The sequence below is a fragment of the Rhodamnia argentea genome, chromosome 4 (assembly GCF_020921035.1).
Source record: "Rhodamnia argentea isolate NSW1041297 chromosome 4, ASM2092103v1, whole genome shotgun sequence".
Taxonomy (NCBI): Eukaryota; Viridiplantae; Streptophyta; class Magnoliopsida; order Myrtales; family Myrtaceae; genus Rhodamnia; species Rhodamnia argentea.
This window is the reverse complement of record NC_063153.1, coordinates 19,500,390-19,523,871: the sequence shown is the minus strand read 5'-3', so window position 1 is coordinate 19,523,871 and position 23,482 is coordinate 19,500,390. Positions and strand designations below refer to the sequence as shown.

Genomic DNA, 23,482 nt, shown 5'->3' with positions numbered 1-23,482 from the left:
AAAATAGAAATGTCACCAAATGCACGCCTCGATGAAGGCAATGAAGTAAGAATTTATGGGGATTTTGAGTAAACATGAGGTTCAGAGTAAACAGCATACGACCCAACATGGTTCATAGATTTGGTGTAATTTTCTTCTGCTGCATGTGTGTCTTGACGGTGATCATGAGATCCTTCTTGGATTCCTTTTGGTTTGATTGAGACCGCCAGTGAATGTGGGATTGATTTGTAGCAGAGAGAGAAATATGCTCGAACTGTTCACCAAAGCTCATCTAGTCATGCGGGTCATTTTCCCTGTAGCGGATCATGCACTAATCATTGCGTGGTCTGCTTTTATGTTTTAATTTTGTATTTTTTTTTTAAGGTTCTGTTTACCGATTGTATTTTACAGAGAAATCATGAAATTGGAATCTCAAACAGGAGACCGTGGCTCCATTGCCAAGAAGGGTGCAGAAACATGTACGAGGACTTCCATGAAGAAACAAACGGACGTTTATGCTCTTCATGTTGCATTTTAACTGTTATTACTGAAGGTCGGTTGGAAAGTGAAAGAGCAGCCATTGAACGTCACCAATTAAGAGATAGGATAGATTTTTGCATGCAGCAGAGAAATCATGAAATTGGAATCTCAAACAGGAGACCGTGGCTCCAACCAAGAAGGGTGCAGAAACATGTACGAGGACTTCCATGAAGAAACAAACGGACGTTCATGCTCTTCATGTTGCATTTTAACTGTTATTACTGAAGGTCGGTTGGAAAGTGAAAGAGCAGCCATTGAAGGTCACCAATTAAGAGATAGGATAGATTTTTGCATGCAGCAGCACAAATAATTATCATGAAGAAAATACCAATTCAAATTGAATGAATAAGAGTCGATTAATGAAGATCTTTCGATATAGTGAGAAACAACTCTAGCTATTTATCATTCTCACGATCCAGTATTTTAGAAACAATTAAGTTATTTGAGGTGGACATAAAAACAACAGAGAACCTCTCAACTCTGGAACAAACTTAGATTATGAGACTATATGTTCAATAACATTTGCTGCTCACATTACTCGAGAGTGCGACAGAATCTTAGCGAGTGAAAATCCACACACAATTTCAACCATGCAAACAATTGGTAAATGATATATGGACATTCTAAGAATCCCTACTCTTTCATCCATCATGAACAAGGTGTTCTCGTCGTCACAACGCCTCATAAACCTTACAGGAGGGTACAACATTGGTTGGTTTTCTTCGCCTGCTTGTAAAACATCTGTTTCAACCACCAAAGATTCCAATATCAGCAATAAATCGATTCCATCCAGAGAAGGGACTCGGAAGACACTATGTCAATGTCACCCCGTAAATGTAAAATGCCAGCGTATAGTCAACATACACAAGAATCAACTTCTTATTTAAATAGGTGCAACCTGCGTGATGACTCGAGACACAACAAATAAAATTTGTAGACAATTCCATGCAAAATGCTAAATCTTTATGCTGTGAATAAAATGAAGAACAAGACAATAAATGGTTGACCAGATCATAAAGATAAAATCATCCCAAAGAAAAGAAGATAGAATAGCAATGCTATTGCCCACCTCAGCAACATTTGTGTGGACAACATTTTTGACCCGCAATCTAAAAATTCAGCCCAGCAGGACAATCACAGACTAAGAAAATAATACCCAGAACAAGAACAAAGGCTGTGTTGTAGCCATGCATGGAATTTCATTCGGAGGGACCTAAGCATAATGTCAGGTAGCAACAATACAAACTAACAAGGCATGCCTCATGAGTACCTGTGATGCTGCACTGAGGTCTGAACTCTTTTCAACAAGACTATCCAGCTTCTCACCACGGGCAAGCACACTATCAATAGTTTTGTGCTGCGTCAAAGAACTAAAGTGAGAAGGGCAACAACCAATAGTCATCAAGTTGTTATTCTCAATTAATTTCTAGAAAATTCCCTAAGCAATTGCTAATGTCATGAACAAGGAGTAAATAACTATTCAGGGTAGTATAGCCTTGGGAAATTAAAAGTCTGCACTGTTCAGTGAAGGTAACTTGAAAAATGAAGCTGGCCTCCAACGAACAAATTAGACAAGTGAGCACATTACATATCTTCAAGTAACTAAGACTCTTACTTCATCCGCCTCTACAAAAGATGCAAAAAGACAAGTGTGGCAGGCAATTCGAATTATCTCAGTAAATATGTCTTTGGTCAAAAACAGAAGGATCTTATGAGTTTCTTCTTTCTATTCATTATCATTTTTGGTGTGTGTGTCAAATGTGTGGGGAGGAGGAGGAACTATTAAACACTTACAAGTATAATTTTTGTTTCATCCAACTCCCTCTGAATTTTCAGCAACTTATCAGCCTCTGCAGGATCCTGACGTAAAGAAAAGAAAGGAAACAGAACTGAGACTTCATTCCATTAGATAACAATAATCTCAAATATAAAATCCAACAATATCTTTCTGACCTGAAACTTGGTAAGAGCTTCATTTAGATAGGGCCACGGTTGAGCCCCATCAGCACTCACACGTCGCCAAGAATCACCAAAATTTTTCTGATACTCATCCAGCACCTGCCCCAAGGGAAGATAGACGAATAAAAAATTCTCATGCCATGGATATAGGGTCATCTCAACATAACAAGTGCACTTGAAATAAATAATCATCATAAGTATAGGATGCTCGTTTGCAACTATGCTAACTTGTAATTACAACACCTTAATTAGCATGCTACTGAGAATGCCAAAAATTAACCCATTTAGAAATTCCACACGTGTAAGCTCCCTCATCTTCTATCAATTAGAAAAATTACAACGATTTTCAGCCATCATTTTTTTTTCCATAATATTTCATCTATTAGCCCTACAAGGCACTTGTTCCACTCACACACTTTCTCCAGTACTCTCCCTTTGTCAGCTAATCACCCCATTTCCCTCCTTTTTTTTTTTTTTAATTTATGCAAACGCATACGAGTGTGCCCCGATGCTAGATTGTATGAAGGAAGCAAGATAGCTAAGATCGAGCAGTAAAGTGCTCTCTGACCAAATCATTTTCTAACTATTGCAAACTCCATTTCATTTATCTACAATCTTAAATTAACCGAAGAAAAGGTGAAAGGCACTAACTAGGAGTGCAACTTCCTAACGGTTTGTCACTCTTAGGGGCCTTCCTTAAAATTACACTTCATTTCCAGTATAGCAGTCCAAAGGATGCAGCCCAAACTGCAATACAGCTCAGACAACAATGACAGTGAAACAGATACCTTTGTCTCCTATGTGGAATAGGCTACACAGACTCTCATGTCACTGCATCCTGTGAAGAAACATTTCCTCCTCGATGTCCGTAGTCCCAAGATTCATCTTTGGGGCTTTCTCGCAATCCTCTCAAGCAACTCTCAAACCCTCGGCTCATTGACCTGCTCTTGTACAATAAATCGCATCCCACTAGAACTGTCCAAAGCACCTGTGGTGCAGTTTGCCTAATCTATCATTCCAGTGGAGTAAGGTGACTCCAGCTCTTTCACCATACCTAACTCAATCTTTATTGATCTCAGTTAAATACATTATAAAGTCATGCTAATACTCGCACATCAATATTCTATCCACCAGAGATTACTTTAATTTACAATGGTACCTTCTTTGGTTCTTGAAATTCCCAAATAACTTACTGTCATGACCCTAACGCACATCCCCCTGCCCAGTTAAATATCGTGCAGGGCAATTGACAAGATCATATACCCTTTGAGCACCACATACTTCATAAGTTTGACTCATCAACCGAGCATCCAAAGTCCATAGATTATTGATGCAACAAAGAACAGTCTTTTCACCTGGTTTAGTAGAGAAAATGCACTTCGGACTGGATAATGATCGTCCATGAAACCCAATGCGCAGAGTCCATTTCTATTGTACGAGTGCACTTTGTACTCTGCAGAACTCAATAAAACAACTCGCCATGACATAAATGAACAAACAACTTACCCGGAACAAGAAAAATTCGAGTAAACAGTAAAATTTGCAGGCTTTAATGATATGTCCTCGTGAAGACAGAAAATTATCACAACGCACACGACTGAGCTTATAACTATCACGACCACATAAATTATTGCCATTGTGTTGAAACTATAATGATTCCTAATACTTTGTTTCAAGCTCATCCACTCATATTCAACAAATCAAGACCCAAAACCGGCCCTGTAAAAACTTCAATCCCGACCAAAGATACTCCGCACGAAAAACCGACACCCATCAACCCAATCTCCGACCTTCACTCAAACAAGCAGAGGTAAAGGAAAAGAAAAGAAAAGAAAAGAATCCAGATATCTGAGTTCCGACCCCTAACTCCTATAAATCCTACACCGCATAAAATGGGGGAAAAGAAAGAACAGACCTTCATGTTGAACGGACTGTCGCTGACCAGGCGGGGTGCGTTTGGCGACGGTTCGGCCCACGAAGACGATGAATTCCTTGACGCTGGAGCGCTGGAAGTAGCCGAAATGGCTGACATCGGAGGCATTGGCGAGGATGATCGGGTCGGATCCGTCCGGGTTGATCTTCAGCACCAATAAAGCTGTGATCTTCATGTTCCCTCTCGCGCTCAACCGATCGACCGATGGATTCAAAATCTCAAATGGGTACACGAAATTGCGATCGAAATCCTGAAATTTTGGGGGCTTTGGGGAGGATGATTTGTGTTGATTTAGGATCCGAGAGGTAGGGCTGGGGGTAATGATCTGGTGTGGGAGGGTGCAGGACCTTGGAGTTTCGCTTTATGGCGGAGTTGATCAGCTGGCGTTGAGTTGATTGGGGCATTATGCTTCCGTTGCTACTTTTTCTCCTTTTTTATGGAACTTTTTATTTTAAACTTTCCTTTACATAAAAATTGACGTTGTTAACGAAAAATTTTCGAGCGATATAAGCGATTATTTTTTAAAAAATATATATATATATTTTTTCTCAAACAAGCTTAAGTTTTTTTTTTCAGTCAAGGGATCTTCAAGAATGCACTTGGAAAGATCATTGTGCTATTCCTTTCTGCCAAGAAAGTGGAAGTAGTGGGTGGTCCTCTTTGTTCTTTGGCATTTCTTGGGGACATAAGAAAGGGGAGATTACTTGAAGAAAAGAGAAAGAAGGATGGCATTTTTCCTATCTCTCTTTTTTTCTTGCTAGTAGACATTTTTTTTTATTGAAATCATTAATGGGTATTTTGGTAAAGAACATACATTAATTAAGCAAAGCCATAATGGAATACCTTCAAATTATATATATGAGAAATAGCTTTTTGTTCTTTGTAGCCCACAATTATTCTTGCCACCTTGAGAATTTTTATTATTTGTTTGGTCCTACTCTAAATCTCTTCTTCAAAGATGATTTTTACTATACCTCTTTACGGAGTGTCGGAATCGTACCGTACACCTCACATTAAAAGTTTCCACCCCCACCCAGTTCCCATTTTGAGAGTTGAACCGATCATGTTCGCGAAAAATTAAGAAAACGCGATCAACTTGCTCACATGTCTAGAAACGGGAGAGGAGTTAAATCGATGGTTTTAAGATTTCTGACGTGGGGTATTAAGATATAGTGGCAGGTTGCGCGTCCCTAAAGACATTCAATTCAATAGTTAGATGACACTTATAGCAATGTGCTTAGTATGCCTACTTACATTTGAAAAACGCAACTATGTTGCTTTACATGTTGATTTAGTCAAAGCTGTGATTATGTGGCAGTCGATTCATCGTCCATGTCTTGATATAATTGAGAGAAGTTCTTTTGGTGAAAAGCATCAAATTTGTGCTGGACAGATACGCTCTAATTACACGTCGGACACGTGGACAGTTTTCGTATCCGTAAGATAGGTACTTACCATCGCCATCAATTTTACTGGTCCACGTTTTATTTATTTTTCCATCCTATCTAAATCACGTTAGGAGTGCTTTGATAAATGCTCACACGTTGCCGTCTCTTGTTTTCCAGCATTAGCAGCACAAGGCAGCTAACCCTGACGAGACCACACGACAAGACATCCTTAAAATGTTTGAAAAACCGTTGAGCCGTTAAGGGTTTGAGCTGTCGAGTCCAATGCTCCCGCGTAATTTTGTGCGCCAGTCAAGAGAAGAAAGGAACAGGGACCTTATGAAACCGGTGTTCCGTTAAGAGTAAATAAATCCTGACCAGCTATTAATGCGAGAATTGTGTTGGGGGAGTTATTGAGGAGAACCTCTCTTTTGGAGTAAATTCTGGTCACCCTCTCTCTCTCTCTCTTTCCCTCCCCACCCCTCTCTCGCTTCCATTACATTCCCTTGAGAGTTTCTTTGATCTTCTTTTTTCCTTTTTTTTTTGTCTGTTTCCTTCTGAAACTTGAGAGGGAATGTTTTATTTCTCCACCTGAACGTTTTAAACAATGCAGTAAGCTCCCTTTCCTATCTTGTTTTTGTACTTCTCATTGGTGTTTGCTGCTTCTGTTTCAATGGGGTTAATGTCCATGTTATTGAAGGGCTTGCGCCGTCAAAGTTGGCAATGCCTGATAGTAATGAGAACTCTTAGAAGAGAAGAAAACCGTGATGATGATTTCCGCATTTTCGTAATCAAATTGCAGCTAATTGATCTCCGTTTTTCTCGTTCCGGATTTATTGTTAATCGCGGCAGTCATTTGGTGAAATGTGTACATTCTTTTGACATGTGACAGGTTTGGAGAGATGTTTAGGTGTTTGCTTTTCTTTTCGATGCTTATCCATTCAAGCTTTGCCCAGAAGCTTTCAGAGGGTTCAGGGACTTCAGATGCTCCTTCAAAGAAATGGCTGACCCTCAATGGTATTCTGACTAAATCTCTCTGTCTCTGTCTCTCTCTCTGCTTATCGCATTCATGCTTGGACTTGAAAAGTTCATTTGGAGGATGAAAAACAATTACCCCAAGAATAAGAGAGATTTGGCAGTTTAAGTGGGTAAGATCATGGAGATTTGAGAAAGACAAAATGGGAATTTCTGGTCCAGTTTAGTTCCACAAATTGCTTGCATCATATCCTGCACTTCCTATATGGATGTCCTTGAAAATCTGAGCGCAGTAACATGAAGCATGTGTGCCTTATCCACAGGTAACGAGCCCCTTGTTATAGCTCGTGGAGGGTTCTCTGGGCTCTTTCCCGATTCGAGCGAGTTTGCCGTCGACATGGCAATGACCTCAAGCATGGGCGATGTGGTCTTGTACTGCGATCTGCAGCTCACAAAGGACGGTCTAGGCGTATGCCAACCTGATGTCAGGCTCGACAATACCACCAACATAGCAATGGTGTATCCACAGGGAGAGAAGACCTACAAAGTTAATGGACAAGACTTGAAGGGCTGGTTCACTGTGGATTACACGTCCGACGAGCTATTCAACAATGTCACATGTAAGCCTAACTCTTCATGTAGTATTGTGACAATTAATCTATACCACATGCATTGAAAATATTGCATTACAGAGTTCGTAGGGGGCAAAAAGGACAGCAAATAGGCTGTTCGAGATACTATTTGTGCTTGAAAGAAAAAAACTAACTTCCCCATCTTTCCATTGTATTCTTCTTCTTTCCTTCCTGCAGTGGTTCAGAATGTTCTGTCCAGGCCGAGTTTGTTTGATGGCGCACTGTCGATTCAATCCGTCGACGATATAGTTGGACGCAAAAGTGTCAAGCTACTTTGGCTAAATGTTCAGGTCTGTCTGTCTGTCTGTCTCTCTCTCTCTCTCTCTCTGAGGAGCTGCTGCTTTTCACAACAACTTATTGATGGACGTGTTATATCCATTCCTTGCTACAGTATGATGGATTCTACAATGAACACAAACACAGTCCAGCATCCTACGTGCAGAAAGTTGTGAGGTACTATCCTCTTGATTACCTATCATCTCCAGAGATTGGTTTCTTGAAGGCTATGCAAGGAAAAGTCAATAAGGCAAGGACGAAGCTCATATTCCGATTTCTGGCCACGGATGCAGTTGAACCATCCACCAAGCAAACATACGGTTCAATACTGAAAGACCTTGAGTCGATCAAGTCCTTTGCATCTGGAATACTTGTTCCAAAGGAATACATATTGCCAGTTGGTACAAACAAATATCTGGAAGCCCCCACCAGTCTTGTGGCGGATGCTCATAAACTGGGCCTTGAAGTATACGCTTCAGGTTTTGCAAATGATTATCCAGCAAGTTTCAACTATAGCTATGACCCCACATCAGAATACCTGCAGTTCATCGATAACTCTGAGTTTTCTGTTGACGGGGTGCTTACAGATTTCCCTCCAACAGCTTCAGAAACCATTGGTAACGGAAAAATAACTGTCAAGTTTGCATTTTAACTTGCCATAAAACTGTAGGTTTGGTGAATGCATTTATTCTGCGAGCAATAAACCTGGTAGAAATGTCCTCTGAAACTCAAAGTTGCGGTTTTCTTGCAGCATGTTTTACCCAGAACAACAATGCTAGCAAGCCTGTCAAAGGTAACAAGTTCATCTGGATCATTCTGAATTATCATCATTCAATCAACTTCTATTTACCAAAGTGCTCCTGTGCAGGGAAAGCTTTAATCATATCTCATAACGGCGCAAGTGGAAATTATCCGGGGTGCACTGATCTAGCATACCAGCAAGCAATAGATGATGGTGCTGACATCATCGACTGCTCAGTGCAAATGTCAAAAGATGGAGTTGCCTTCTGCTTGGATTCTGCAGACCTCTCAGGAGATACCACTGCAATGCCCACTTTCATGTCTCGATCAATCGTTATCCCTGAGATCCAACAAGACAGCGGAATCTTTTCCTTTGATCTTACATGGAGCGAAATCCAGAGTTTAAAGCGTAATGTTGCCCCGTGATCTTACCATATATAGTGTTGATATTGCCCACAGGTTGATGTCTGATGAAATTGCTCACCAAGAAGTTTCCTTGTTTCAGCTCAACTTGTCAGCCCTTTTGGTAGTGATGTTGGCTTCCTGAGAGATCCAGCAAATAAGAACAAAGGCAAATTTGTCACTCTTTCAGAATTTCTGGAGCTTGCAAAGTCAAAGGCAGTATCAGGTGTTCTGATAAATATAGAGGTAAAAAATGCTTTAGTTTCTTCCTTATTTTGATTTGGAGCCCTTTTCACAAGCATGAACAAGTTTTCTCATCCCTTATCAGAATGCTGCTTACCTAGCATCAAAGAAGGGTCTTGGTATAGTAGACGCTGTTTCCAAAGCCTTGAGCAATGCCACGTTCGACAAACAATCCACACAACAAGTCTTGATCCAATCCGATGACAGCTCCGTATTATCACAGTTCAAGAATGTCTCGACCTACAAAAGAGTGTTGACAATTGAAGAGAAAATAAGCGATGCACCAAAGCAGCCAGTAGAAGAGATAAAAAAGTACGCTGACGCAGTCACCATCACGAGGCCCTCCATCATGCCAATTTCAAACAGCTTCCTCATGGGCAATACAAGTGTTCTTGACGAAATGCACGCAGCAAATATCTCAGTATATCTCTCTGTTTTGAGGAACGAGTACATTTCACTCGCATTCGATTATTTTGCGGATCCTATTCTGGAGCTGGCTACTTATGTAGCAGGATTTGGAGTTGATGGGATCATCACTGAATACCCGGCAACAGCCAACAAATACATGAGTAAGCACTGCATGAGTTAAATTCCTTTATAGGTCCAGTCAAGCACACCTTATATGAAAAGTGTACGTGTCTATGCCCAAGCGCAATAGTGCACGCTCACACACAAAAGTGGGCGATTTAACTTTAAGAAATTCTTTGGGGTCTTTGACAGTTAGACCTGTCTGATTGCACTCCATGCTTGAAACAATATATAGTCCCTAAACCACAGGCAAGAGGAAACCAAGAATGACCGCTCACTGTTCCATTTGTCATTGCAGGAAGCCCATGTTTTGATTTGAATGCCGAGCAAGCCATCTTACCAGTTCAGCCTGGTTCTCTTGTTAGCATTATCCAAGGAGCCGAGCCACCGGCAGAAGCTCCTGCTCCAATTCTCGAAGTCGCAGACATCGTGGACCCACCTCTACCTCCTGTAGCCGTCGATCTATCCGTGAACTCACCACCTGCACCTGCACCTGATGCCAAGGACTCCAGTGCGCTAAAAATAGTTGCTGATTTGGGTCTCTCTCTAGCGGCTGTTGGAGCACTCAATTTACTCTTTTAAAAGAAACGAACAGAAGGAGCTGTCCAATGGATCTGCAGGTCATCTTTCCTCTCTCATGTTTCACTTAGCTTACTCTCTTTCTCTTGATTCATTTCAGTTTGTAATATAGTAAAGAAATCTGCCATTGACTATTATCAGAAGTGAGTTATGTTAAGTGGTGTATTATGACCATTTTGGATCCACAAGTCCTCAATGAAAGTCCAATTGGTGGCGATTTTGAACCCCTCTTAACTGGTGATAAATGGATTTGGCAAGTCTTTAGGTTGTGAGGATTCCAAGTTCGAGATAAATGTTGACTAGTAAAGAGAAAAGTCAATAGACTCCTCAACCGCTGCTCCACTTATTTTCCAACAACTAAAACTGTAGATTGTTGAATGAGTATTCGTTTAATCAAAGACATCTGATGAGCTTCCTCTTTAAAACCAAGCAAACAACCGAATAAGAACAGAGGAGGGGGAAAAAAATTGCCAGCAAACAGAACAGATGAAAATCCCTGCTTTTCACAGGCAGAAATGCGAAAAGAAAAACAGAGGCCAGATCATGAAATGTGAAACCGAGAATGCAAACGAATTAAGGATGAAAAGAGCAAGATGAACACTGCTTGAAATTGAAACGGAACAATCTTTGGAAAGCTAAAAACCCCAATAACAGAGTCACACAACAGCTCCAAGTCTCACCACTTCATCGTCTAGAGAGAGAGAGAGAGAGACTCAGAACATTACTCAAAACAGCTCGGAATCATTCATGCGAAGCAAGACAGTGAGAAAATCACCACTCTAACACCAATCTGTGGCTGCGAAACAGCGGTTGCTCGTGAAAGGCCCAAAGATGGGAACTTTCAGAAACCCTCCGACCGGAGTCGCCCCGCCAAGAAAATTTGGTGGGTGCTTCCTCAAAGGCCTCGTCTTTCTCACATTTTTCCGAATGCATCATCACAGCCTCTCTCGTGTGCAGTATGGATCACCCAATAACCTTTCCAGTACAAGGGGGTATGAATCTCGTCAAACCAGAAAATCATCATCATCATCATCATCGCCATCGTCATCGCCATCGTCTTTGCAATAATAATAACAATAACAACATCGAGGAGGAGGAGGAGGAGGAGGAGGAGAGAGGCCTCATCAGAGACGCAACTCTCGCAAGAATCTGCGCAAGTCTTTGTCCGAAAGTCTCCATTTATATCCTGTCTTGACTCGATTTATCCAAACAGCCAAAATAACCACAAAGTAATCTGCTTAAAAAGCCGGTCTTTACTTAAAATCTCAGCTTCGCATTTTCCTTCTAGAATGGCCAATGCAAGAAAACCATCCATAACATATATTTTCCTTTCTCTTAAGAAAAAACATATTCATTTTGATTTGGCTTTATTAATATAAAGAATTTTTGTGTTTTTGGTCGCAAAATAATGTGTGTGCAATTAATCTCGCAATTCATGCAATTTCACTTTTATTTAATTTAAGTGCCCGTAGAAATCATAATTTTTAACATCCGTAAGCGTGTAAATAATTTCTCACATCTATAATACACCTAACAAAAGTTTTTTTTATTTCAAATACATGTAAGTTTCAGAATATGTAATTTGTTGATAGGTTGTTCGCGAGTAATTTTTTTAAAATTTCTTATAGCTGAATATATACAAATTTTTTAAAGGGCGAGAGGAAAAAAAAATATTTTTATTGCTTAAGAAAATCTTAAATAAGCTCCAAAAACTCAACAACACAAGTTTAAAAACACTAAAATTAAAGGAATTGGAACTTGTCAAGAGATCAAACTTGCGGAAAGGCAAGCTGCTAAACTCATACTACAAGCTTTGCAACATGTCATTACAGGGAAAGCTAGACTTCTCTTAGTAATAATCAGCATCAAACTTCAACTACTGAATACAACAATGAATGAAGAAAGACCATGACTTTATCCGATCAGCAATGTGCTTTCCAATTTACAATTGCAGAAAACCTCAATGAAGTACTCAGTTATGCAAGAAAGAGAGTTGAAACACATCCTCAACTCTGCTATCCAAAAATGGCTGAGAGGCTCCCGAGACAAGCGGAACCGACCTCACAAGAATTGCTCGACGACCGTGGGGCTGACAAATGAAGACGATAAGTACCTCGAAAAAATTCGCGTGGCGACTCATTTACAAGGAATCTGTCCAATCAAATGAACTTGCACTTTCTGGCTACTTGTGAACTCACATGACCTCCTTTCCGGGGTGCCGCAGCACGGTTTTGTGGACAGCTTCCCCAGACAAGTTAACGAAATAAGTCACCTGCCAACAGCTACGTGCATAAGTTGGTGTTTTCACATGAAAGTCAAACAGTCAGATGGGGTAATCAATCATACGGAAAATTTCATGATGTTCCATCACCAAAATCCCCATTAAAATAGTTTAATTTTCAAAAACCAAGCTGGCAAAAATGTCAACTTATTCTAGCATTTTGCCCTAATTCAAAAAAGGCTATTCATAAGACTGGATTACAGAAGAGATATGATGACTCACTATTTCCAGAGCGGTGACTCTGTGAAGAAGGAACCCATCGGCAAGTTCTCTGGAGAAGCAGGAAAAATCATAGAAACAGAATTCATACCATATTATAGGTGGGACAAACACAGATGGAAAATTCAGAACAGAGACAAAATGAGATACCTGCAAAAGACTGACGCTGTTCCATGAGACGAAGCAGAATTAGATTTTTTATATAATTGGCCAGGGTCGCCAATGTAGGTAACACCCCCTTCGTGAACACGATGCATGCCAGCCCTTTTACTTAAGTATGCATTCTGGGAAGACATGTCCGATTCAACTTCTTTACTCAAGAAGGATTCATGTGATTCATAATTCATTCACGAGGAGGCAAGAAAAACGAGAGAGTTTACCACTCCATAAGTGGAAAAGATGCTACTCAAAGGGTTAAGATCTGCCCTTGCTTCAAATAGATCCTTACTTTCTTGGCAGGAAGTCAGAGGAAGAAATCCTGCGATTATGCGCCTGAGTTCACAGAGAGCAAAAAGTCACCTGGTTATAAGGGCAACACTTTCATTCTTTTGACAGACATGCCAAAACTGATGGATAAGCAAGGCAGGTCCCCACAAATTATCAGGCAATACAAACACAAGAATTCACAACAATTCACAGCTGAGGTATCTAAATGCTACAGTATTCAGAAAAGCTCAAAGAAGTCGTAATTTATTCGACAAAGGAACTTGCGTGTATACTTGAAAAATAAACATTGTGACATGGTACAATGCCAACAGATATGCTTATCCAAAGGAAATAAAGGACACCAAAAGTTGAATTCCTCAAACTTACCATTCACCAGTTGTTTCCTCTAGGATCTTTGTGAGCCATTTAAGTTGCTCCACGCCAAGCCCCATTGATGATCCCATCATCACAGAACCCTGGAGATTGAGAGATATAAGGTTCACTTCATATTGTTGAAATTTGCGCTCCAGCTACATCACCAGTTGAGCAAAAACAGGTGGAAGTACATGAAAGTAGGTAATTTGACATACAATACGATGCCCTAGTGTGAGAGTATATGTAGGTCCATGGGAGGAGTATGAGTTTGGTATGGATGCGTACATTGCTCCATCAGATAATGAGCTTGAGTGAAGAAGTTCCCAGGTAGGAAAGCAAAGATGGAAGGTCAAACTGACTCAGAAGAACCCTCCATGAGTGGGAGCATAGTTTCCATAGAGGTATACCAATTAAAGATACGTCCTGATCTAGGGTAAAACCAGGTGACAGAGAATGGGTTCTACCAATCCAGAAATTAAAACAGCATGTATTTGCTCATTGGCCATTAGTCCTATATTCAAGATGACTAGTTTTCCCAGCCTGCTCTCTCAATTACCATAATTCGTGTAATAATTCTTTGTCGATCGCATTACAGAAAACCAGAACCCTCATATCCACCACATGCAATTTTTTTCCTCTGAAAATCACCACACCAAACACCAGACATGCCACCATATTTGAGAGTAAAAGAGGTTTCCTACCATACACAGTAAACGCATGCAGACACTCAGCCACAATACAGGTAACAAGCTTATAGACGTATTTTTCTCTAAAAGAAATAGGATAAGAAAAAGGATGTATATAGCCATAGAGAAAAATTAAACGCTGGACGGATATTAAGAGGTGTCTTTTGACATATGACAACATACCTTAAAAAGGCCGGTATCTAGACCAATTAAGTCTAAGGTTTTCCCATGAGGAATTTTCATCTGCTCTCTGAAATAACTTCTTCCTCCTTTTGAAGCTTTAGTGGTGTACCTACAGTGTCACTATTCTGGATTACCTAACAATTTGGCTGAATAAAGAACAATCAAGACCCAAATATAATATCAGGATCTAAAATGCGACAGAAATATTATACATATTCAATCCCAAAGACAGCAAATAGGAAGAGAATGGATACCATGGAATTTTCAGCGATTGGTACTTTTGTGTACCCTGCCAAAAGAGAATGTTAAATTTCCATTGCTGGTTGCGGAATCTTACTCCCAACAAACATAAAATCAATCTGGAGTAACTAAGAGTATTTGTGCCGCAAGTAATACTTCAAATTTTAACTAAAGCAAAGCATAACTGTTCCACTGCTATCTTTCTCCTAAAGAAAAAAACTTAAAGCCATTTCAACTGGTAACATAACCCTTCTAAAGTCAATCTCTAAGCCAGCAAGCTTATCCGTGTGGATATGTGCATAATGCACTCAATTTATAGCTTTTCAAATGAAAAAAAGAACTAAAATTGTATACATTAAGCAAGAGGGAGCTCTTAAGTTTCAAACCAGAGATAAAATTGATTCATACTCTTACATTCTGCATAAGTGGGTCATCTTCGCCAAGTTCACTGATGTTGACAACAAATGCTGCGCCATATGTCCTTGACACCTTCTCCAGCTTCATTAAAACCCCAAGATAACACCGGGTCCGTAAGCCCGAATTCACAAAGATAAAGCAAGAGACACCATCAATTCCTGATCTCTCTATCCCTACTTAGACAATGCACGCAAAGTATAATTTGCAAGTCTAGTTCTTGATACTCATATTGGTAACGTCTAACTGTAAGTATGGGACTGAGAGAGAGATAGCCAATACTGGTAAAGATTGCGGATATCAATCTACAGATGCAAAGGGAACTAAGATCATACTGTAGCCATCCCTGAGAGCACCTTCAAATGAAACGCTGAAATGGGAAACCCCAATGACAACATCCAGTTCCACAATTTAAAAGAGAAGGACGCACTGCTGGATCAACCTCACAAAATAACATCTTTCGAATAGCATCGAATGGTTCACCAACACAAAGTCGGAAAATTTACCAGTCTTAAGAGCCGCGTCTGTTCATTTGGAGCTCTAAATCCCCCTCGGACAGTGACAAAGTAAGAATCAAGAAATCCACCGCTGCTTCTGATGACACTCTTGGTATAATCCCTGTGTTCCTGAGACCGGCCCAAGTTCAAAGCAACATAGAGAGCGATGCAGAGACACACCTGAGTGAAAACCGTGCATAACCAAGACTTTTTCCCCATAATCACGCACAAGGGAAAGAAGAAGCAGCAGCTTCTCTCTCGGGGGAAGCTGTAAATCCAAGTTCACCCCTTGTTTCCGCTCTGCTGATGCCCTGTGCTTCGACTCCAAACGACAGATCTGAGAGCGCATCTGAAATGGGAAGGTGGAGGCATTCATGGCGAGAAGTCTGCACATGATTTGCATGTTGTCGAATCAAGAAAATGTTGCAAGGACAACGTAAGGCCCGGGACGAAAGATATCGCCATCTTGATAGCGGGTTTTTGTCTGGGTCTCTCTCGGGAGAACGTCGTCACCCAATCTTGCACGTCTCTACAGCCATTATGAAGCTGCGCTGTAGATTTTACATTGGCTCCTTCGGCCGGAAAAAATGGAACTTCATGTAATTTTAGGACGCACGTGGCAACATTTGTGCTTCAAAAATCAACTTCTAATTAAAAATTGATGTTTCTACTTCTACTTAGAAGCATAAGTGAATTTTTCTATTTCTGCTCTAGAAGTTGATTTCTGATTAGAGAAATTCGTTTGATTGAAAATTTCTACTTCTGAAATCATTTATGAAAAATTATTGTCGGCGGTCGAAAAATTTCTAAAACTTCATTTTTAAAGTTTTTAAATTTCTTAAAAATTATTTTTTTATTTTTTATTTCGGCGGCCGAAGACGGCGACTCAATGGCGGTGGTCACAGTGGTGGTTGGCGGCGGCGAACGGGGGATGGTGGTCTCGCGATGGGTGGCGGCGGCGTTGGTTAGCAAGACGCGGTGGTCGTTGATTAGCGACAATGGTCATGGGCGCAATCGGCGGTGATTAGTGGTGATTAGCGGCGGGGGATGGTTGGTGAGTGGCAACAATGTGCGGCGGTAAGCGTAAGTTTGCGGTGGGCGGTAATGGGTGATGGTCATCGATTGACGGCGATCACGGGTGGCGATGGGTGGTGGCGGACGGTGGTCAATGGTGGGTGGCGGCGAAGGCAAGCGAGATTGAAAAGAGGATGATGGCATAATGAAAAGAGAATGAGTCGAGAAGTACTTCTTAAGTTGAGAAGTAACTTTTTTTAACTTTTCAAATTTGAGGAAAAATAACTTTAGAAGAGAAAATTCACTTCAAAAGTAAACATTTTTATCAAACAGATTTATGCTCAAGAAGTGTTTCTGGGACAGAAATTCACTTCCAAAAGTGTTATCATGCGGACCCTTAGATTCTTTTGCAGCCCGCTTTTGTCGTAACAAGATAAAGCACAACATCACTCGTGGCGTGTTTATTTATATTAAGGTATAAGCAAACAAGCGGTTTTTCTATTTGTTTATGTTCAAAAAAATGATTAAGGCTCTGTATGGTAATGCTCCAGAAACGCGTATGGTAAAAAAGTGTTCCTAAAGTGTTCAGAAAATACTTTTGAGAAACAGAGACACTTGTGGAGCGAAAACAAAAACAAAAAAAAAACTTGCTTATGTGTTCTTGGAACGCTTTGTAGAAACACATTTGAACTAGATTTTCTGCACAGGTACTTCCATTTCCATTTTCCCTTGCCTTTGCTTCTTTACCTTTTCCCAAAAGAAACCTTCTTGAAGTGAGTTTTCTTCTTGTGACCCGCACAAGATGGATCATTGCAGTCTCTTGGGCACTTGATCTTTAACTATGACTTGTCACAATTAGAAACAATTGAGAATATTTTTGTTTTTGAACACACTCTCTTCTTGTTTGTTCTTGCACGATGTTGACACTTGATTTTGATCATTTTATTTTAGAAAATTAATTAAAAATATCAAAAAAATTCATAAAATTACAAAATCAACATTGGAAGCTTTGGCCTAGCCTTAGGAACCAATTTTGAACAAAAAAACATCTTTCATAATTTTTGACATTTTTCGGATTTATTTTAATTATAAAAATAGCCAAAAATCAGGAAAAATAGTATCCGTGGTCAGAAAAATGAGAAAAAATAGTCCATATTTTTATTTTAATTCCCTTTTCATTTTTTCTTCTTAAATTTTTAAAAATTCTGTTTGGGACCACATGTCTCTTGATTGAACATAATCCTAAATTGACTAAAAATTTTCATTTTAAATTATTTTAGCCAATTTTTTTTACTTTTAGAGTCATGACAAGAGACTTTGATATCCTGCATCTCATTTTAGTCCTTATGTTTGTAAAAAATGCACGATTAGACCAAAAGGACCTAAATGCGCAGATATTTTTCATTTTAGTCCCCAGTTTCACTTAAAGTGCAATTAACATTTTTCTAGGGGTCCCCATTTAAAGATAATCATATTTTTAACTATTTGGGAACATTTATGTGTGACTCATAATTGTAATTTTTTCTATCTATAGAAAACATATTTGATGTTCTTGTTGTCCAATTCCAATTCGTCTTCTCTTTCAATTTTTTTTTATGGTTGATCTCGTCCATATTGTAATTTCATAAATCGTGCATAAATTACGTATACATATAATGGTCTAATTTGATTTCATAAATTGAACAAATGAGATTTAATTTGATTTAGTAAGTTCAAAAGATAAAGACATCTTAATTTTAATATATATAGTCCCCTTAATTAAATGAAAAAATTAGGAACAATTTTTTTGCAAGAATTAAACGTGTTTCTGTTCCCAAAAATCGTTGTTGGAAACAGAAACAAAAAAAAGTGTTTTTGTTCTAAAAGTTGTTCCGAGAACGTAAACGTTACCATACGCAACCTAAAAGAACTATATATAACCTGCGTCTGCTTGTCAATTTTTGTGTGTGAAAGTATCAATTGTTTCAAGTAGCAAAGCCACAAGCCACAAAAAATCTCAAATTATATTCTATGTGACACATTTAGTTTGAATTTTTTTTTGTGACATCAAAGATCCTAAACTTACACTCGTGTGACACATTCGATCTCCTTCGAGATTCCGTCAAATGATTTTTAAACCAAAATGACGTCAACCAGGCAGGCGTCATGTCCAATATCGTTTGCCTTCCGCCATTCATATAGACGGATTTTCAATGTTGTTCATTAATAGAACCTTAATGAAGCATTAACGTGCCACACATGTATAAGTCTGGGATTTTTGATGTAATGTTTTTTCTTTTTTTTTTTACATCAGAATAAATCAAAGCGTTGTGTATCGAAAAATTTAAACAAAGTAAAAAAGTTAAAAAAAAAAAATCCCGTGTGAGTTTTGAAGAAGAATATATGAACATGGGTCCTGTTCTTTTACTCAACGACTAAAAAAAAGTCTTGCATTTTGACAAATGATAGAAATCCTAATGATCAGTTTAATCTTCTCGAAATGAGAGATAATGATGGAGAAATTAGACCTTTAGTTTGCTATTGTCAAGCTGATTTGAAGGGCATCAACAGGACGTCAATGACCAAGAAGAAAAAAGAAGAGGCCTTAACGGTTGATTTGAAAGCTCATTGTCTTGGTGCATACGATGATAGCAACATATATATGCCCTGTCAACATCTAAACAGCTGGGCTGACACAAATTTGCAAACTTTGATCATTGTCACACACAAGAAACGGCAACTGCACTGTGGAAAATTTTCCGGCAGTCAGTTTTATGATAGCGAAATTAGAACCTCATAGAAATGGTTGTGTTTTCAAGCATGTAAAACTGTCAAAAGATTTGACAGTTTCCAAATTATGTATGTACTTTTGAAAACCTCAGAAGAAAGGAAACTCAGAAAAATGAAACCGAAGGCCTTCGTCGCGGTGAAATACTGAGCGAGCAACAACTTGTTCTAAAAGTTTTAGTCGTGTTTGTACTTTTTTTATTATTAATAATTTAAAATTACACAAAAAAACAACATGCAAACAAAGCCCAGCTAGTCACGAATGACGATCATTCTCTTCACGCGCTCTATTTATGGTCAGAAATATATTCTTCTATTTTTATTCGCTAGACGAGTTTCTAAACAGTGGCACGTGTTTGACAACGACACAAAATTACTTCTTTTGAAACATAAATTTATTTGATAACATCGTAAAACTTCTACGGTTGGGTGACCAAAGACAGGCAAACGGCAATCGGTGGCAGGCGAACTAGAGATCGGCGGACGGCCACCAACGGTGGGTGAATGGCAGACGGTGGCCGACGAACAACAACCAAGGACTAGAGATTCGGCGAACGACATCTAACGGTAGGGATGCGAGAGAGACAACCAAGAACCAACGATGATCGGCGACCGCAAAGAACCGGACCGGATACTGGTGGATGCCCAACCGAAGTCGAGCAACAGCAACCGGGAGGTCTCATGCGGTGTTAGACCGTAGACCGACAATAGGCAACCGGCGATCGATGGCTAGGGACCAAAGATTGGAGGTGGGCAACTAGCGACCGGCAAACCGAAGACCGGAGACCGGAGATGGGTAATCGATGAGTAGGCATGGCCACGGGCCGGTTTGGGCCCGGAACCGACCCGTGGAAGAATCGGAACCCGGCCGGCCCCTCACGGGCCGATTCTGATTTTAAAAAATTAGGAACCAACCAAAAAAAAAAATTAGGGAAAGAGCCGTTGCTCTTTCCCTCCCCCCCCTCGGGCCTCACCCCGAAACCACCCTTCAAGGGTCGGTTCCGGTTCCATAGTGGCCACGAACCAGAACCGCCAATTTATGAACCGAAACCCACGGTTCACGGCCCGTGGCCATGCCTACTGACGAGTGGTGGAGGGTGGTCGAAACTTGGTTGATGGCAACGGACGGACGGAGATCGATGAACGGAAGCCAGCAATTGGATACCGGTGACCGACAAACAGTGACCGGCGAAGGAGCCGACCAACGGATGGCGACAAGAGGTCGGGGATCGAAGACTAGCGGAGGGGGGATAGGCGCCCAGCGACAAGGACGCGAAAGAGAGGAAAACCGCATGCGAAAGAGAGTGAGCAATGCGATAAATTCTTATTTTTGTTTCTATTCCATAAATAGAAAAGTAGAATTTCACTTTTCATTTTTATTCCAAATCTATTTCTGAGCCAAAAACTTATCGCAAAAATAGAAAAATGAAATTGCATTAGCAAATGTATTTCTATTCTAAACTTATTTTCCGAAACAACATCAACATTAACATCGACTTTATCCCAAACTAATTGGGATCGACGGTTGATGAACCCAAAATAAAATAAAATAAAATATAAAATATAAAAAAAAAAATAGAACTTTTGTCACGCAGGCCCTTAGTTTTTAAAAAACTGAAAAAGTTTTGAGTTTGTCCTACTTGTATATAATCACGTCTTGCACCGTCTTAAGCCTGTCGAAAGGGGCGGTGCCCTTCCCTGAATAGTTTTTCCTCACAAGGGACTATAAAATATCTGCTCGGCCAAGCATATCTACCGACGTGATCCGTCTGGGGAACCTGGGAGGCAGCCTCAAGACCATGGCGTCCTCAATCTGAATTGGTAGATGCGTAGCCACAATTACTATCCCACCCTTCTTCCGGTGCTCCGTAATTATATACTCCAGCAACTTCACACCATCATTATCTAACGCAACAGATGGCTCATCAAGTAACCAAATGGGACGGTCAATAGCGAGCAGCCTGGCCAGCTGCACCCTCTTCCTTTGACCCATTGAAAGCATTCTCGCTTTCTCTTTTGCCAATCTTCCAAGCCCCATAAGCTCCAGGGCCGGCAGAGACTTTCCTTGCTTACCCTCAAGCAATTCAAACCACTGAACATTGTCGAGGACAGTGAATTTCTCTTTTATAGCGTCTTTGAGGGAAAGCCAATTGAGCTGCAACTTGTATTGGTGGAAAATGCCAGATTGCGTGACATCGTGGCCGTTCCAGAGGATCTGACCAGCAGAAGGACGAGAAAACCCTGCCAACATACGCAGGAATGTGGTTTTGCCCGAGCCATTGGTTCCAGACAGCACAAGAGCTCCACCATCATGAAGAGAGACGTTCACATGACGCAAGATCTGTTGCGCATTTCTCATGCAAGAAACATTGTCAAGGAGGAGCCGAGGCAATGGAGGTTTTCGGAGGGTCATTGAGGTACGGGGACCGGCCAATAAGGGTTGGAAATTGCAGAAGAATGAAGAACAGCCTAAATCTTTATTCAAGCAAGCACTTGTGCAAGATGTTAAATGACTATCTACGAGAACACAGCAATTCTGTGAACATATGTCACCAGTGCAAATCCTGCATCTAAAAACATGCACCAAAGAAATCAGTAACCAAGTAAACAAATGCATAACAATCTCAAAGGACATACTACATTTTAGAATTCTGGGTCCACCAAACCTTTACGTTTGAAAGAAAAGGTGTTTAGCTATCAATGAGGTACAAAAAAGCATTGTCCTATATGCAGATCAAAGGAGAAAATATCTTTTGTCGACTTCACATAACAATCAATATCCTTGAATGATGAACAATCAGAGTGAAAAAGAAAAACATTACTCATGAGTTACAAATTGTATTGAAGAAGCAACAATACGCCCTTTGCACATGAATTTGAAATCAACCTATTGGATGTCATACCACATGTCATGCAACACATTCTTCTGAGCCTCCAAATGTACCACCAACACCCAAGACCGCCTTTATCCTTGTCTCAGGCAACTACAAAGACAGCAAATAAAAAAAGGAAAAACCAAAGAGCTATACGAATAATGCCCAATTGCTCAGAAAAGGGACCTCCATTTCCTACTTTGGCTCCGACAAACTCACAAACAGCTGGCGTGCAGAATTCACAAAACTCGTCCCAGGAGCAATAGGACTCAGAAAAGGTGTCTTTGTAGAGACCAGTTAACTAAGATTTCTACTTTCCAACCCAAAAAAAAAAAGAAAAAAACTAAGATTTCTACTCGTGAACTCGTCCCAGGAGCAATAAGTGTAATTTAACGAAGGAAAAACGAAAGCTTTCGCAGAGTACAAGAAGTTAGCAGCACCGCGCAGAAGAAGAAGGAAAAGAAAATGACCTGCAAATCTAGTACAGCATAGGATTTGTCTTGCGTAGAATCGTATCCGCTCGCCGACGCTGGAAAGAGAAAAGAGAAGAAGATATCGGGGTCAAAAGCATGAGAAACGGAGGTCATGGCTTCAACTCGGTGACGCCATTAACGAGCGCAACTTCTCAGAGAGCGAGAACTTGTACCGGCGAAGCCAATTGAACATCGTAAGGGCTTGGAAGTCTGTGGGCTTTTAATCCATTTGGGGTATTCATTGAACGATCTACCATCGTCTCTACTTGTAATACAAGGTACGAGGATAACTTAAAAAAGGACTCTTTGGTGATGATGACTCGTGTTCTTATGAGAAAATCAAACTAAAGCTTTTCGTTTTTTTTTTTTTTTTGCACAATAGAAATGTACATCTGCCAGCTGTATTCAAAAGTGGTGTTGGGGTGTAATTCATAAGGGAGGCACGGGATCTCGCTCTTTGGGAGTGGGCGGGGCTCTGAGAGCTATTCCCGGGGCTTTAGGAGGCAGTGCCTCTGGAAATGCCCTAGGTTATTTACAAATAGAGTTCATTATTACGAAAAACCTCAAACTGATACGTATGTGATAAATTTATCTTAAATTAATTTTTTTACTATAAAAAATTTCAAACTGGCACACGACAAATTTACCCCAAACATAGTTTTTTTACCACAAAAAACCTCCAAACCGATACAACTACCTCTATTAGTTTTCGTTAAATCTTACCGTCAAATTACTAAGTTGGATGATATGTGGCAGTTGATGGTGTACTATTTTGAGATTTTTACTATCCGTTTGTCACAAGTATACTAGTTTTGGGGTTATTCGTGATATTAACTCAATTTAACATATACTAATGGGAGTAA

The 23,482-nt window shown here is 40.1% G+C and overlaps 4 protein-coding genes across 7 annotated transcripts; 1 reads left to right on the top strand and 3 right to left on the bottom strand.

Annotated features, from left to right (window-relative positions):
- Positions 1-993: 993 nt before the first annotated feature.
- Positions 994-4,802, bottom strand: LOC115752606 (VAMP-like protein YKT61). Of its 2 annotated transcripts, XM_030690873.2 has the most exons (7): positions 4,394-4,802; positions 3,834-3,931; positions 2,473-2,577; positions 2,314-2,379; positions 1,790-1,876; positions 1,201-1,260; positions 994-1,169 (listed from the first exon to the last, which is right to left on the bottom strand). In XM_030690873.2, exons 1-6 carry the CDS (start codon positions 4,584-4,586, stop codon positions 1,210-1,212), a joined length of 600 nt encoding a protein of 199 aa, XP_030546733.1. In that variant the 5' UTR covers positions 4,587-4,802; the 3' UTR covers positions 994-1,169; positions 1,201-1,209. The 2 variants fall into 2 exon arrangements, with proteins under 2 accessions (XP_030546733.1, XP_030546732.1); XM_030690872.2 differs by having other exon boundaries at positions 994-1,260; positions 4,394-4,801.
- LOC115752604 (ABC transporter I family member 1) lies at positions 3,815-23,047 on the bottom strand. The gene is made up of 5 exons (XM_048277386.1): positions 23,010-23,047; positions 20,970-21,843; positions 18,527-18,533; positions 15,147-15,157; positions 3,815-3,825 (listed from the first exon to the last, which is right to left on the bottom strand). The coding sequence occupies exon 2, from the start codon at positions 21,684-21,686 to the stop codon at positions 20,997-20,999; it is 690 nt and encodes a 229-aa protein (XP_048133343.1). The 5' UTR covers positions 21,687-21,843; positions 23,010-23,047; the 3' UTR covers positions 3,815-3,825; positions 15,147-15,157; positions 18,527-18,533; positions 20,970-20,996.
- LOC115752609 (glycerophosphodiester phosphodiesterase GDPDL6-like) lies at positions 6,266-10,307 on the top strand. The gene is made up of 10 exons (XM_030690877.2): positions 6,266-6,408; positions 6,689-6,813; positions 7,095-7,391; positions 7,581-7,693; positions 7,795-8,296; positions 8,431-8,472; positions 8,548-8,829; positions 8,926-9,068; positions 9,151-9,634; positions 9,892-10,307. Exons 1-10 carry the CDS (start codon positions 6,404-6,406, stop codon positions 10,173-10,175), a joined length of 2,277 nt encoding a protein of 758 aa, XP_030546737.1. The 5' UTR covers positions 6,266-6,403; the 3' UTR covers positions 10,176-10,307.
- Positions 11,931-15,972, bottom strand: LOC115752603. Of its 3 annotated transcripts, XM_030690864.2 has the most exons (10): positions 15,503-15,972; positions 15,332-15,352; positions 14,997-15,080; positions 14,597-14,631; positions 14,343-14,451; positions 13,486-13,574; positions 13,053-13,164; positions 12,823-12,956; positions 12,676-12,724; positions 11,931-12,444 (listed from the first exon to the last, which is right to left on the bottom strand). In XM_030690864.2, the coding sequence occupies exons 1-10, from the start codon at positions 15,710-15,712 to the stop codon at positions 12,367-12,369; spliced, it is 921 nt and encodes a 306-aa protein (XP_030546724.1). In that variant the 5' UTR covers positions 15,713-15,972; the 3' UTR covers positions 11,931-12,366. The 3 variants fall into 3 exon arrangements, with proteins under 3 accessions (XP_030546724.1, XP_048133341.1, XP_048133342.1); XM_048277384.1 differs by lacking the exon at positions 15,332-15,352 and having other exon boundaries at positions 14,991-15,080; XM_048277385.1 differs by lacking the exon at positions 15,332-15,352 and having other exon boundaries at positions 15,503-15,962.
- Positions 23,048-23,482: the final 435 nt, after the last annotated feature.